The sequence below is a fragment of the Polypterus senegalus genome, chromosome 18 (assembly GCF_016835505.1).
Source record: "Polypterus senegalus isolate Bchr_013 chromosome 18, ASM1683550v1, whole genome shotgun sequence".
Lineage (NCBI taxonomy): Eukaryota > Metazoa > Chordata > Cladistia > Polypteriformes > Polypteridae > Polypterus > Polypterus senegalus.
Window position 1 is genome coordinate 70,126,538 of NC_053171.1, and position 14,758 is coordinate 70,141,295.

The 14,758-nt window shown below is 39.1% G+C and overlaps 1 protein-coding gene across 3 annotated transcripts in view; it reads left to right on the forward strand.

Annotated features, from left to right (window-relative positions):
- dpf3 (D4, zinc and double PHD fingers, family 3) overlaps positions 1 to 14,758 on the forward strand; it is a 182,202-nt gene that overhangs the window by 66,999 nt on the left and 100,445 nt on the right. For 2 of the 3 annotated variants that reach the window (XM_039741840.1, XM_039741842.1), the window contains exon 2: positions 13,721 to 13,917. In XM_039741840.1, the coding sequence (XP_039597774.1) occupies positions 13,721 to 13,917 (197 nt within the window). The remainder of the gene's footprint in view (positions 1 to 13,720; positions 13,918 to 14,758) is intronic. The other variant, XM_039741841.1, reaches the window with a different exon arrangement.

Below are 14,758 nucleotides of genomic sequence, written 5' to 3' on the forward strand. Positions count from 1 at the left end.
CGTAATGCAAGGTGGGATGTTGGGGTTATGTTTGAAGTAAATGACAATGGTAGCATGGAGAATCTCGGAAAGAGCTTGAATTTCAGCTTCACCACCATAAACTCCAGATGTTGCCATGTATTGAGAGTACTCATCACTTGTTGTGATAACTCGACTTATGTTGGAAAGAACAACAGGAAGAACGTCTCCAAATCTGTCCCAATGTGATGCAACAAAATCTACTGTCCTATTTCGTAGTGAGAGTGCATTGCCTTCGTCAACCATTTGTATCAAGAAATAACCCACTGATAGGAACAGAGATGACGTTGTACAAAATCCGTCGACAGAGAAGATGCTGTCGTTCATCTTATAACAAAGGCTTATAACGAAAATAGCAAGGAGCGAAACCAATGCCAATGGTTGAGAGAGTACCTTCCTGTAGCAGTCTACGGAAAAGACTCCCAGGCACACACATGGCCGAAGTGAAAGGTCATGCTGGCAGGCTAGATATAGGGTGGTGACGTGATACCAATCGGGTCATGAGAGAGGAGCAGGGAACACGGTAGTCCGAAGGAGGAATAGGAATCGAGAAAAGCGGTTTGGGGTGTATGGGAGGCCGCAGGCAGCGTGGGGAAGGGTTTGGAAGAAGAGGAATAGGAATCGAGTAATGCCGTGTGGGCTGCATGTTGGGGGACTGGTTTTGAAGAGGAAGCAGGACGAACCAGAAGAGAAATATATATATATATATAAGAGATAACAGTCTTGTGTCTCATCCTAAGGGTTGTTGATACAACCTTAAGATGTTGCAAAGTAAGCCCTGCAAGAAAGAGTTGTCAGGTCAGAAAGTAGAGAATTGACAGTCAAAGTCTTATGCTGTGGGTGCAATACATGTTGGCAGGTCTCAGATAAGAATATGTGGCTTGCATTGTCATGCCTGAGCAGGGTATCGCTGAGGGTGTGAAGTGAGGTTTTCACAGCAACTGAGAAACTGAGTACAATGCTTATCGACCAAGCATATGTAGTATCGCTGTTGGAGAGTCATTTTATTTGTCAACATATCCCTTCTCAAAGTCAGGCTTAATTGACCCCTGTACAGCATGGCAGCCAGGATGTCCAAAGATGAGTTAAGACACTCAGCATTACCAACATAAGGGCTGACAGACTTGGCCAAATAGTCCTTAAATTGGGAGAAGTAGGGAAAAGGGGTTAAATATACCCAGTATTCTGTTAACAGTATTAGAATGACTGATTATAAGGAACAGGAGAGGAGTATAAACAAGAATCTGTCATCAAAACCAAAATGCAAGTAAGAAATTGTAGTTGTAAAACCTAGCCAGAAGTCAAATACCAAGAATACTTTAGAAACCAAGCACACACCAAAGTGTTTTAGAACTTATCCACAATCTTGGACAATGATGCTAGTGTGATGCTGGCTTAAATAGCATTGTGCTAATGATGGAAAATGAAGTAAATTCTGATGAATGTGGCCTAGCAACCATGACCTGTGTCTTATGTAGGACAGATTGGTGTTTACCATTTCACTATGCTTTAGGGTATAAGACTTTGCTAAAAGGCTGACTATCAGCCACTCTTAATTCCAGCTTAAGTGTCAGTTTTTCCCACCGATAAAACCCTCACACTGTTCCAGTGTGGTGCTGAGGTGTCACCTGCTGCACTTGGGTCCCAATCCAGGTGGTTTGTCATGTAGTGGGTGTAACAACTTGCTATCAGCGCATGTTCCCAACCTCACCTCACCTTTTCTCACAAGGCCTCTTTGGAAAGAAGCATATGGGCCTTATCTGATGAACTTGTCAGTCAAAAAGTGACCTCCCAAAGGTGTCTTCTCGATGCACCATTTAAACACAAAGCTGCCATATCTCAATGATGGGCAATGCTGGTGGACAAAACTCTGCACCAATTATCAACTAAAAGGTTGGATTTAAGTGTACCTAAGAAACCAGTGACAACCAGAAGGTGCAACCAAGTCAGAGAAAGAGAACAGTTTCTGAACAAAAAAAAAAAAAGCGTCCTGAACATCGTTCCATGAGAAAGCCAACTCAAAGATTGGAACAAAGCATTACCTACGCCAAACCATGAATATACTTACTTTGGTTATGTGAACTATTCATTTAATCTTAGTAGTTAGATTAAAGCCGGCTAATGTATTATGGTGCTAAGGTCACTGTAACTAAAAAGTAATAACTTATAGGAAGGCTATGTATTTCGCTGTTATAGGTTTCTCTTCCTAAATTAAGTAGGAATGTTTAGAGCAGCATCTCTCTCACACACACAGACTTTGTGTGTGGTGAGGGGGCATAAACCAGCGTAGATTAGCTTTGAATAAATGAATGCCACAATATAGATGCTAGACAATAACTGGCCCAAATAGGGGGTTAAACGTTTGACTGAGCTAATGTAAATGTATGTTTTGTATTGTTTGCTATTGCCCTTCTTCTATATATCTATACTGTATATCCATCTTACTAAAAGAATAGGTCTCTCTGTGTGTCCTACTGGTTGCTATATCTGTCATTCCAAAAGATAGTGCATCAGAAGCAATTTTAGTAATACGATGAAGTACTAATGTTATTCAAATACCTGTAGATGGCACATCACAAACATTTTAACACTGCTTTTATGAATCCCATACCAAATGGCATATAACAGATATTAGTTATTGCTTGATGCAACACTGAGGTGTACGTTCATTACTTAGATTTCAAACAGTCCCAGACTGGTTGCATAGCTCTGTTCTACATATGCATGTATATATCCTTCTTTTATTATCTTATTTTATGAATAAATTGTATTCTCCTCTTTATTGCAATAAGCTTCTCTGGGTTACTTGTTGAAAAATATGACCATGTCCAAACCACAACAGAGAAAGTGATACATATTTAATGTAGACTTTTGCTGATTTATGAATTTTTTCATAAATTGTTTAGATTTCTTCATATTTCTGGAAAGTAACATCAAGACCCCCACACATTCTACACTTACCATCAGTGACTCAAAACAGCAGAATCCATAGAAAAAACAAACTGTTGTCGTAAAACATACAAAGCATAACATTAATAAAAGTAAATATTCCCTTAGAAGTGAATAATAATAAAACTAAACCAAAAATCAGAATTTATAATATCAAAAACTATGAGATAGGTAACTCTGTACTTTAGAAAATACTGTAGTTATCATTGTAGAAATGCATTTTTAATGTTTCTTAAATCGTAATACCCAGCAGCCACAATGTGGCCTTGTGTAAATTGTTGTAACGAGTTATGCCCAAAACCTGTTATGAGATTAGGACAAAGGAAAAATTTTAGTGTATTACTTTCATTTTAAAGAATTCATTTTTGCTGTTATTGTTTTTTGTCGTTTTGTTAGTTATGTAATTGTGGTGCCACTCTAATTTAATTCCTTCCTGAAGTTGTTTTAAGGAAGAAACAGTCCTCATTGCTGGTCACATGACAGCAGCATTGTGCGTGACATCATATTTACATTGGCTGTGTCATATATGTTATCACAGTAATCCCAGTATCAAACGTTCTGGATGTTTAAAAAGCCTTTGAGAAATGTCTTTACAATTTTGAAAGATGAACTGTAAGTTGTTTTTTGACCAGTGAGTTTAACTTGTGTATTGGATTTAGGGCTGAAGTATTTACAATTTTATTGTTGACCATTGTTTGTCTTATCCTTTTGGTGCTTTCATTTCTAAAGTCCTTGCCACAAAATAATTGGCAAACCATTCATTATTGCAGAATTAAGACGTTAAAATAACCAAAAATCACATGCTTTGGTCATTTAGTGCTAGTTACATTTTACGTTTTTATGCTTTGATATTTATGCTTTGCTCGCCCAACCCCTCTTTCCGGGGGTGTGCTTCACGCTCTCCACTTCGCATCTCTGCCGCTCGCATTGTGAAGGGGGTGTGCTGAACCCACGCTAAGAAGATGTGGACGAATCAGCTGCGTGATCTGCATGTTGCACTGCGCGACGATCATTTAAAAGCCTGTACAGCAGCTGTCCTTTTGTCTCACTTCCTTGTCTCCTGGGACGTTAAAGTGTCTCAGAGAAATTGTTTGTAAGTAGGGCGTGACGTGCAAGTAGTCTCGCGGGACTTCAAAGTGTCTCCCCGAGATGATCGTGTCTCGATTCAAAATTATTTTATATAATAGATCATTTTTTATTATTGATATTTTATCTGATGTGTGTGTGTGTGTGTGATAAAACAAATTGAAAAAGCAAAGTCATGTTTTAGTGTTATTGCATGCTTTTCTGTGATTGTGGGCATAAACTACGTACAGCAGGGGTCCCCAACCTGGGTTTCCTGCATCTCTAAGGGGTGCGAGATGGAATTTTGTGGGGTAAGACAAAGAGGAAGCCTGTCTGGCAGTTCGCCAGAACTGAGTGAGGTGCGTTGTTCAACTTTATCATAGTGCAAATAGTGTACTGCAGTGTTCCGTCATTTGCTGGTCATTTATTAGTCGGTGCTCCTGTTCTATGACATGAAAAGAATCAAGTATTATACTTGTAATTGTCAGCTGTAAATGAGCCTCAGAAATGAATGTTCTTGAGTGTTCCTTGCTGTGGATGGAGCATTTATAAAAGCAAATAACCTTTTTTAAGAGAATGGAATTTGGACCTTGCAATGATCGTAGAGAAGGGTTAGGTCTATTATTGATATCTGTGCAAGCCCTGATCATGAAATGTCACAGAATTCAATTCAGTTTGATGTAAATTTTGGCCAGTGTTTTTTTTCTCAAAGGGGTCTGAATTGGATGCAGTACCAGCTTGTTTACACTCAGCCCATCTCTCCTGCTGGTGGTCTTGGCAAAAGCGCATCAGTTTTAACTGTGAGGCGCATCCGTTTTTGATCTGCAGTGCAGGGGTTATTGGGGGACAAAGCTTATCAACTGTGTTTCACTGCTTAGTGGTGTGCCGGCAGCCATTGCTTCACAGGGTCTCCAATCCTCCAAACCCCTTAATCGCTGATCGTGTGTCATTTCTTCACAGCACTTGATGCTTTGTGGGATACCTCAACCTGCAGATCAATGATTGAGTGTCTAAGCTTCACTAGGGAAACATTTGCAAGATTATTAAAATAAAGGTAAATTGCTTAGTTTATATATAAATTTTATGCACTAAGCTGAAAGCTCATTTTTCTGAGTTCAGTTTGTTCATACGCAGTACATTATGCGGTTCAATTGATGGTTCAAAAATGAGAAATTTGATTTTTTCATCTTCAAATGTAATGTTACTTTTCTAGGGGGATGTGAACATAAAACAAACATATTCTAAGGGTGAAAACTTACAGTATACACATTAACAACTATAATCTGATGACACACACACTGAAAATGCTTTATTAACAGCATTGTGGCATCATAGTTAGTTCTGATGCCTCACAGCTCTACAGATATTATTTTAGGATGTAATAATGTTTTTCCATGTTTTTTCAGTTTTTCCCATTTAGTTTGTTTTGTACCTTTATTTTTTGTTAAAAAGTGTTTCAGTGTAGAGTAGTAGTATTATTGTCCAAAATAATATTGTACATAATACTCAAAATACTTGCTGATATGTCTGACCAATAAAGCACATGACACCATTCTCCAATGCTGCTATAAACAAGAATGTATGACTCCATTAATACAAAACACAATTGATAGATAGATAGATAGATAGATAGATAGATAGATAGATAGATAGATAGATAGATACTTTATTAATCCCAAGGGGAAATTCACATAATCCAGCAGCAGTATACTGATACAAAAAACAATATTAAATTAAATAGTAATAAAAATGAAAAATGAAAAAAAAAAATAAAAACAAAAAAGCAGACAATAACGTTGAGTAATGTTGGCATTTACTCCCCCCGGGTGCAATTGAAGAGTCGCATAGTGTGGGGGAGGAACGATCTCCTCAGTCTGACTCTGAAGCTACTCCTCTGTCCAGAGATGACTGTTCAGTGGATGCAGTGGATTCTTCATGATTGACAGGAGTTTGCTTAGTGCCCGTCCCTCTGCCACAGATGTTAAACTGTCCAACTTTACTCCTACAATAGAGCCTGCCTTCTTAACAAGTTTGTCAAGGCGTGAGACGTCTTTCATCTTTATGCTGCCTCCCCAGCACACCACCGCGTAGAAGAGGGTACTTGCAACAACCGTCTGGTAGAACATCTGCAGCATCTTATTGCAGATGTTGAAGGACGCCAACCTTCTAAGAAAGTATAGTCTGCTCTGACCTTTCTTACATAGAGCATCAGTATTGGCAGTCCAGTCCAATTTGTCATCCACCTGCACTCCCAGATATTTATAGGTCTGCACCCTCTGCACACAGTCACCTCTGATGATCACAGGGTCCATGAGGGGCCTGGTCCTCCTAAAATCCACCACCAGTTCCTTGGTCTTGCTGGTGTTCAGGTGTAAGTGGTTTGAGTCGCACCATTTAACAAAGTCTTTGATTAGCTTCCTGTACTCCTCCTCCTGCCCACTCCTGATGCAGCCCACAATAGCAGTGTCATCAGCGAACTTTTGCATGTGGCAGGACTCCGAGTCATATTGGAAGTCTGATGTATATAGATTGAACAGGACCGGAGAAAGTACAGTCCCCTGTGGCGTCCCTGTATTGCTGGACACAGTGTCAGACCTGCAGTTCCCAAGACGCACATACTGAAGTCTGTCTGTAAGATAGTCCACGATCCATGCCACCAGGTGTGAGTCTACTCCCATCTCAGTCAGCTTGTCTCTAAGGAGCAGAGGTTGGATGGTGTTGAAGGCGCTAGAGAAGTCCAAAAACATAATTCTTACAGCACCACTGCCTCTGTCCAAGTGGGAGAGGGATCGGTGTAGCATATAGATGATGGCATCCTCCGCTCCCACCTTCTCATGGTATGCGAACTGCAGAGGGTCGAGGGCGTGACGGACCTGTGGCCTCAGGTGGTGAAGCAGCAGCCGCTCCATGGTCTTCATCACATGTGACGTCAGAGCAACAGGCAGACAACAATTGAGCTTACCCAAACTACTCATTTCCCCACACAATATATCATAAACAATTTAAAAAAAATTGAGCAGCTCCATAAAATACAGTCTAGTTTCAATCAACATCATAAAGACACAAATATTAACAACAGTTATATATTTATACAGAAATGAGAAAATGGGTAGCATTTAGTAGTGACGGGGCCATCAGGCACACCATAGATCACGATTCCATCATATCCTGTCAAAAGGATTACCACTGACTCATCTCACACTGGTCATCTCTTCAGTCAATTGAAGCCAAAACGAACAGAACTAAGCCTAAACAGTTTCTTTCCCAGAACCAGTGATTAAGCCTGTCTTCCTTGCTTATGTGTGTGTTCTTTCATATACTGTATGAATCTGTAGATGTATGTCACACACACTTTCATTTGCACATCTTCAGTGTTCTGCATCTGTTTGTAATGCATGTTGCTTAACTTGTGTTATTTGGATGTGATGTTGTGTTCTGTTTTAAGTAGCTCCAAAGATATCCATCCATCCATTATCCAACCCGCTATATCCTAACTACAAGGTCATGGGGGTCTGCTGGAGCCAATCCCAGCCAACACAGGGCGCAAGGCAGAAAAACAAACCACAGGCAGGGCACCAGCCCACTGCAGGGCGCACACACACTAAGGACAATTTAGGATCGCCAATGCACCTAACCAGCATGTCTTTGGACTGTGGGAGGAAACCGGAATACTTGGAGGAAACCCACACAGACACGGGGAGAACATGCAAACTCAATGCAGGGAGGGCCCGGGAAGCGAACCAAGGTCTCCTAACTGCAAGGCAGCAGCGATACCCACTGCGCCACCGAGCCGCCCACTCCAAAGATACTAGATCTGAAATTTTGCATGATTTATCAACACTGGTTATTTAATGCAAAAAGTTAAGATGTACACCTGAAATTTGTCAATTTAGAAAAAAGGTGGTACTTTTCCTGTAGCACAGTTGCTCCATGGTTTGGGAGTTAAGTGTGGATTTGCACATTTCTGATATTGGAATGGTTCTGTCTCTGTTTAACACTACTTTTTTTGCTTTGTTGATTTTGCAGTGTTTTGAATTTCAGTTACAACTTTGCTTAGTGAAGGAGTAGCTAATTACCTATGTAACAACCTTAAAGAAAAATCATTATCATTATTTTTCTGGTTCACTGAATCATGTAACATGGCTGCAGCTCCTGTTTTAGCCACTGTCTATATGTCTGCTATACCTTTTTCCACTTTGTCATGTGTGTACCGCAGTTTCCTGCCATGATTTTGCATTGGTCGTATGTGAGTCAGTGTACATTAGAACATTAGAACTCATTAGAACACTCTAGACGAGAACAGGCCATTCAGCCCAACAAAGCTCACCAGTCCTATCCACTTGTTTCCTCCAAGAAAACATCAAGTTGAGTTTTGAAAGTCCCTAACGTCTTACTGTCTACCACACTACTTGGTAGCTCATTCTAAGTGTCTATCATTCTTTGTGTAAAGAAAAACTTCCTAATGTTTGTGCGAAATTTACCCTTAACAAGTTTCCAACTGTGTCCCCGTGTTCTTGATGAACTCATTTTAAAATACAAGTCTCGATCCACTGTACTAATTCCCTTCATAATTTTAAACACTTCAATCATGTCACCTCTTAATCTTCTTTTGCTTAAACTGTAAAGGCTCAGCTCTTTTAATCTTTCCTCATAACTCAACCCCTGTAGCCCTGAATCAGCCTAGTCGCTCTTCTCTGGACCTTTTCTAGCGCTGCTATGTCCTTTTTGTAGCCTGGAGACCAAAACTACACACAGTACTCAAGATGAGGCCTCACCAGTGCATTATAAAGGTTGAGCAGAACCTCCTTGGACTTGTACTCCACAGATCGTGCTATATAACCTGACATTCTGTTAGCCTTCTTAATGGCTTCTGAACACTGTTGGGAAGTTGATAGCTTAGAGTCCACTATGACTCCTAAATCCTTCTCATAAGGTGTACTCTCGATTTTCCGACCTCCCATTGTGTATTCAAACCTAACATTTTTACTTCCTATGTGTAATACTTTACATTTACTGACATTAAATTTCATCTGCCACAAATCTGCCCAAGCCTGTATGCTATCCAAGTCCTTCTGTAATGATATAACGGATTCCAAATTATCTGCTCATCTTGGTATTATCTGCAAACTTAACTAGCTTGTTACTTATATTCCTATCTAACTCATTTATATATATTAAAAATAGCAGCGGCCCTAGCACTGACCCCTGTGGAACACCACTCTTAACATCGGCCAGTTCTGATGAGGTTCCTCGCACCATCACCCTCTGCTTCCTGTGTCTGAGCCAATTCTGCACCCATCTAAAAACATCACCCTGAACTCCCACTTCTTTTAACTTGATGCCCAACCTCTCATGTGGCACCTTATCAAATGCTTTCTGAAAGTCCAGATAAATAATATCATAAGCTCCACTTTGATCGTATGCTTTTGTTGCAACCTCATAGAATTCCAACATGTTAGTAAAACACGACCTCCCTCTTCTGAACCCATGCTGACTGTTCAGAATAACTCCTGTCCTTGTTATGTGTTGCTCAATCTTATCCTTAATAATTCCTTCTATTAATTATCCTGTGATGCATGTTAAGCTTACTGGCCTATAGTTGCTTGGATCTGCCCTGTCACCCATTTGATATAATAGGATGATATTTGCCATTTTCCAGTCCTTCGGAATCTCTCCAGTGCTCAGTGACTTCCTAAAAATATGTGTCAAGGGTTTATATCTGTACTCACTAGCCTCCTTAAGAACATGAGGATAAATATTATCTGGGCCTGGTGATTTGTTTGATTTCATCTTATTTAATCTGAGCAGCACTTCTCCCTCTACAATTTCCAAATTCCTCAGTACCTCCTTAGTAGTTGCATTTACCTCTGGGAGGTTATCCACTTGCTCACTTGTAAACACCTTAGAAAAATGTAAGTTTAGGGCATCCGCTATTTCATTGTCTGTATATGTAGTGTAGGTGTGTGTGAGTGAGTAAATCCTGTGCTGGACTAATCCACCATCAATAGTTGGCTCCTGCTTATGCTATATTCTGCCTGAATTAACCCAGGCCTATGGACCCTACTGTTGTGTTACCGCCAGGATTTTTTAGCTGGCTTATAGCTTGTATATTTTTTCTCTTTTATAATTGCTTTTTGTTATCCTTATACTACTATTTTTCACATTTTGATTTTATTTCTGTTAGTTTTGTTATAATTAGTTACTCTAATTCCATGCACTTTGTGGATGGAACCCCACTAGTGTTGGTTCCTCCTTCTGGCTTTTTAAGTCAGCCAGAAAGAGAACCTGGTAGTGGCACATTGAATTTGCATTGGAGCTTGTACTGTATGTATTGATTACTTTCTTTGGATTTACAGTTTTTTTGGTCTTAGATTCTTCAATTATTGTTTTTGGGTTATAGATTGGACTCTGATTACCTTTTAGGCATTTCCTTTGAGCATTTTATTGTATTTTTATTAATTTTCCTAATAATCTCTTAGTTTGTAAATATTACTGCTTCAGTGTTTCTCTCCCTTGTAGAACATTTTTTGTAAAGTTTGCGGCTTTCTTTTGTAAAAATAAACAGAAAAAGTCAGGGTTTTGATGCACCTTGCCACTAACCCCATATAATTTTAGACAAGAAAATGCAAAGAAAACATGTGTATAATTCAAAAAGTGAGTCATCCCGACTTCTGTCTCAGGTAGACTGCCCAAGATGGCAGCTCCTCCAAATTTCAGGAATTGTGGGAGGAAGAGGCAGGTCCAAATGGGCAAAACCCAAAAGTGATGTCAGAGATAGAGCAGTGCCAATCTTCTTTTCTGCAGAGGGAGGAGAAGAGAGACTGTTACCATACAGCACCACCTTCTCTCTTGGTGGAGAATTACCAGCACCTAAGCCTTTAACATGTTCCCTATGGGCATACGCATGACACTTTAAATTTTTGAACTTTACATGCAAGTGACCTGTTAGGCCTGCAATTAGCAGTTTGGGGACTTAGAGCATTTGGGTGGGTCTTGTCTGATCTTTTTGGTGGACTCAAATCACTTTCTTCATGTTCTTGACTCCATGGTGTGACACCTTTACTTTAAGAAATAGGATTGAGAAAGTGAGTGAATGGATGTATAAAATGTTTTTAAAAATGTCTCTGTGCAGTAAAAAGTGTTCATACCTTCTTGTCCTTTGCCATCCCTACATTATCCAAAACTGAAATCTATAATAGATAAAGGTGAGAAATTAATAAATTATTTGTATATTTTATTTGATCTTAAAGGCAAAACATAACCCACATTACCATGCATAATAAATGCATCTGCATAGCTACTCTCGGCACCATCATGTATTTTTGGCATTGCAGTCCTGTCAGTCTTTAAAAAGATTGTCCCATGTTGTCTGCTAATATGTGATGAAATATTAATTAAATTAAAAATCAATACAGATTCATTAGGGAAGCATCATTCTATTTCATTGAAAAAAGATGTGTAGCTTCCTTTGTGAAATATTTACAAGGGGTCAGTAAGAATGATTGTACTTCAGTGGCTTTGATCTCGCCTGTCTGCAAGAATACATATTGGCACTCATCCATGAGATGCCATAGGTCACCTTGGGCTTGATGTGTGGTCGGTAAGGTTTTGATCTCCAAGGGTTACATATGAAATGCTTATTTAGGACAGCGGGAAATCCAAGCTGGCAAACAGATGAAATGATTTTCTTTAGCACCATTCCCGGTTCTGCTTGTTAGGCATCAGAGTTATTTTGGAATAAGCCCTGTTTCCACAAGGGCAGTCTACCAGGCTGTGGGGTGAGAGGGGCAGACGGCAGTCCTGTAGCTACAAGGGTTTGAAAAGTTACCAGGGGGAAGGTGAGAGGAGAATTTGGGAAGTAGCTGCATATGCCTCTGTGGTGAACTGAGCCTTGTGAATTTCTTCTGCTATTGTGCTCTTTCTTTCTCTCTTGTTCATACATGTATGGCAGAAAAGTCGATGAATAATTATTTTCTATAGTCTGTTATTTCTGAGTCCAAGCAGGAATCATACCAACCATATAACTCTTCCCACCACTATATAAAAAATGTTGTACTGCAGATATAAAGGGTGAAAAGAAAACAAGGCTAAACACTTTTAAAATAGATCAGAGCAATGTGCTTTGACAGCCAGGATTACTATTCTCTTTTTTCACATTTGGCTGTCTTGTGTATTTCAGGATTTCTGTTTTGCCATTTGATTGCACAAGGGGTGCTTTCAATCTTTTTTTATAAATGAAAAATGTCCATGATTCTTGTTTCACATCTCCTAGAAAGATAGGATTGGACACAAAAAGACGCTGAGCAGGCGGGTCTCTACTGAGAGCAACAAGCACATCAGTACGTGAGGGAAGCCCATTGTTAGGATTTATTTCCTGTTCAGATTCCATTTTCAAGACTTACTTTTGGCTTATGTCATTGTATATGTGGTCATTTTTTATTGTTATATTTTTTTTACAAACCATTCTAAGACGATTTGAAATCTAAATAATCAATGTAGACCTCAGTGTTAACATTTGCAGTGCATCACCTATTGCGATGTACTTTGTAAAGCATTACTACACATGCTTGTGGTGCTCCACCTGTTGGAATGACAAATGCAATGCATTTTATTACTAGAAATTTTTGTAATGCGCCACCCTTCGGAGTGACAGAGACATACCTACCAGACAGACTCACGGACAATTATCCTTTTATTAAGGCAGATGTTTTCAGGACTTCATTTTGTGGATTTTTGTAGCACAGATGCCACCATGTTGTTGTGCTGCATTTGCTATCCAGTGACAACCAGAAGTCATTATACATTTCATTATCACAGTGTAAAAGGAGGTGAAGTGATAGTCTCCATATTTGGGTTTCTGGATAAGAAATAAAAATCTTCAAGGTGTGTTTAGTTGTTCAGACCGCCTCAGGGCATTAGGATCTTTTGCATTTGTTTTGCCCAATGGAATTTATATTAGTAGTGCAAAGATGAAATGGCAATTATCATAGTCTCATAATCAATTTTCTGTTTACAAGACCTCACTAAAAAGTTTTAAACACATTGGAAAATTTGTACAGTATGACAATACAAGACCAGTTAACTGAAAGCCATTGACTATTTTACGCTTTCCAAGATAATGCTATCCTGAACATGCTTATAAATGTAATATTTCAAATCAATAATGAAAATTAATCTGTAATCGCAAATCAAGGTGAGATTGAATTGGCAGCATGTAATTTATGTCCCACTTAAACTATTTCATTATTAGGCTTTCTCAGTTTAGAATTGGTGTAAATCATTTTTTCAGTTACACCAAAATTATGGCCAATGTATTCCTTAAAATGTATCCAACTAAAATTCCTGATTTAAAAACTTCAGTTTATGTAATTATAAATGGAATCTTCCATTTAGCTGATGTAGAAATGTTTATGTAAATATGACTATTTGACTGATATTAAAAAAGGATTATCCCTGATCACAGTCAAGGATTCTCAGCAACTCCTCAGTTATTCGTTTTTCCATTAGGGATGTCTGAACGTACAAAGCAAAGTGTTTGCTTAAGAGATGACTTAAACCCACATTTTTCAGCATGCCATTAAACAGGTACGCAAAATATTTAAGCCAAGTTAAACAAGTTGGACTCAGCACAAAACTATTTGGAATATTGTCATGAGGTCTATTTTAATTTTCTTTTTTTTTCCTACAGCCTGGGGGACCAATTCTATCAGGAGGCTATTGAGCACTGCCGAAGTTACAATGCTCGTCTTTGTGCCGAACGCAGTGTTCGTCTGCCTTTCCTCGACTCACAGACCGGTGTGGCACAGAACAACTGCTACATCTGGATGGAGAGGCGCCACCGGGGGCCAGGTGAACAGCATTGGGTCCACTTAGGGGTGGGACGGGGTAGGACATTTATATTTTTTTGGATTAACTTAGTTTTTACTCACATTCCTTTTCAAGTTGTGTAGAGACATTAATAAATCTTGTTAAAGTAATAGTAAATAACAATTTGGTTTGTCACATCAGTAATCCAATCATTATTCTACTCATTTTCTTCAGGATGCAGGAGTTATGATGTAAAGAGACAGTTGTAAAAATAAACACAAAGGGCAATGTTTGGTTATGTTTTAAATGGAGTTGCTCTCCAGTTTATTCAATTTATCAAATGTCATTTGTTTTGTTCAGCATTTAATGGTCCAAGCTTTTTACTGACCATTTTCACTTACAAGTGCTAATGGAATGCTATCAATAAAACATTTCATTTATACATAGGTTAAGAGAATGTCGGTTTGACAAATAGTTTCCATGGGCAAAATAAGTAATAAAATGTTACTGACAGAAGAACAGAAGATACTGGAAAAGAGAAACCCTCACTTGAAAACCCACCCAAAAGTTAGAGTGGTTAAGGAGAGGAGGTGGGCCATCTCCATGAAGTACAGTAGGTGTCCCAAAAGAACATCCTTTTGGTTAACAGAATGAAAGAGGTACCACCGTAGGATACCAGTGGGTTTTCCAATATGACCACAGACCAGGGTACACGTCAGGTCGTTAGTTTAATGAAGCAACAGCTGACAGTTTTGCTAATGTTTCAAATGAGATGCCTGTTGTCCCTGAAACACTAACTATCGATAAAAAGGTCATTCATTTTAACAGTTGCCTAAGTTTGTGCAAGATGTAGTCACTCCGGATGTAATTAGGAGGAAATCTATCAAAATGTACCATAGAGAAATGAGCATGTGCGACA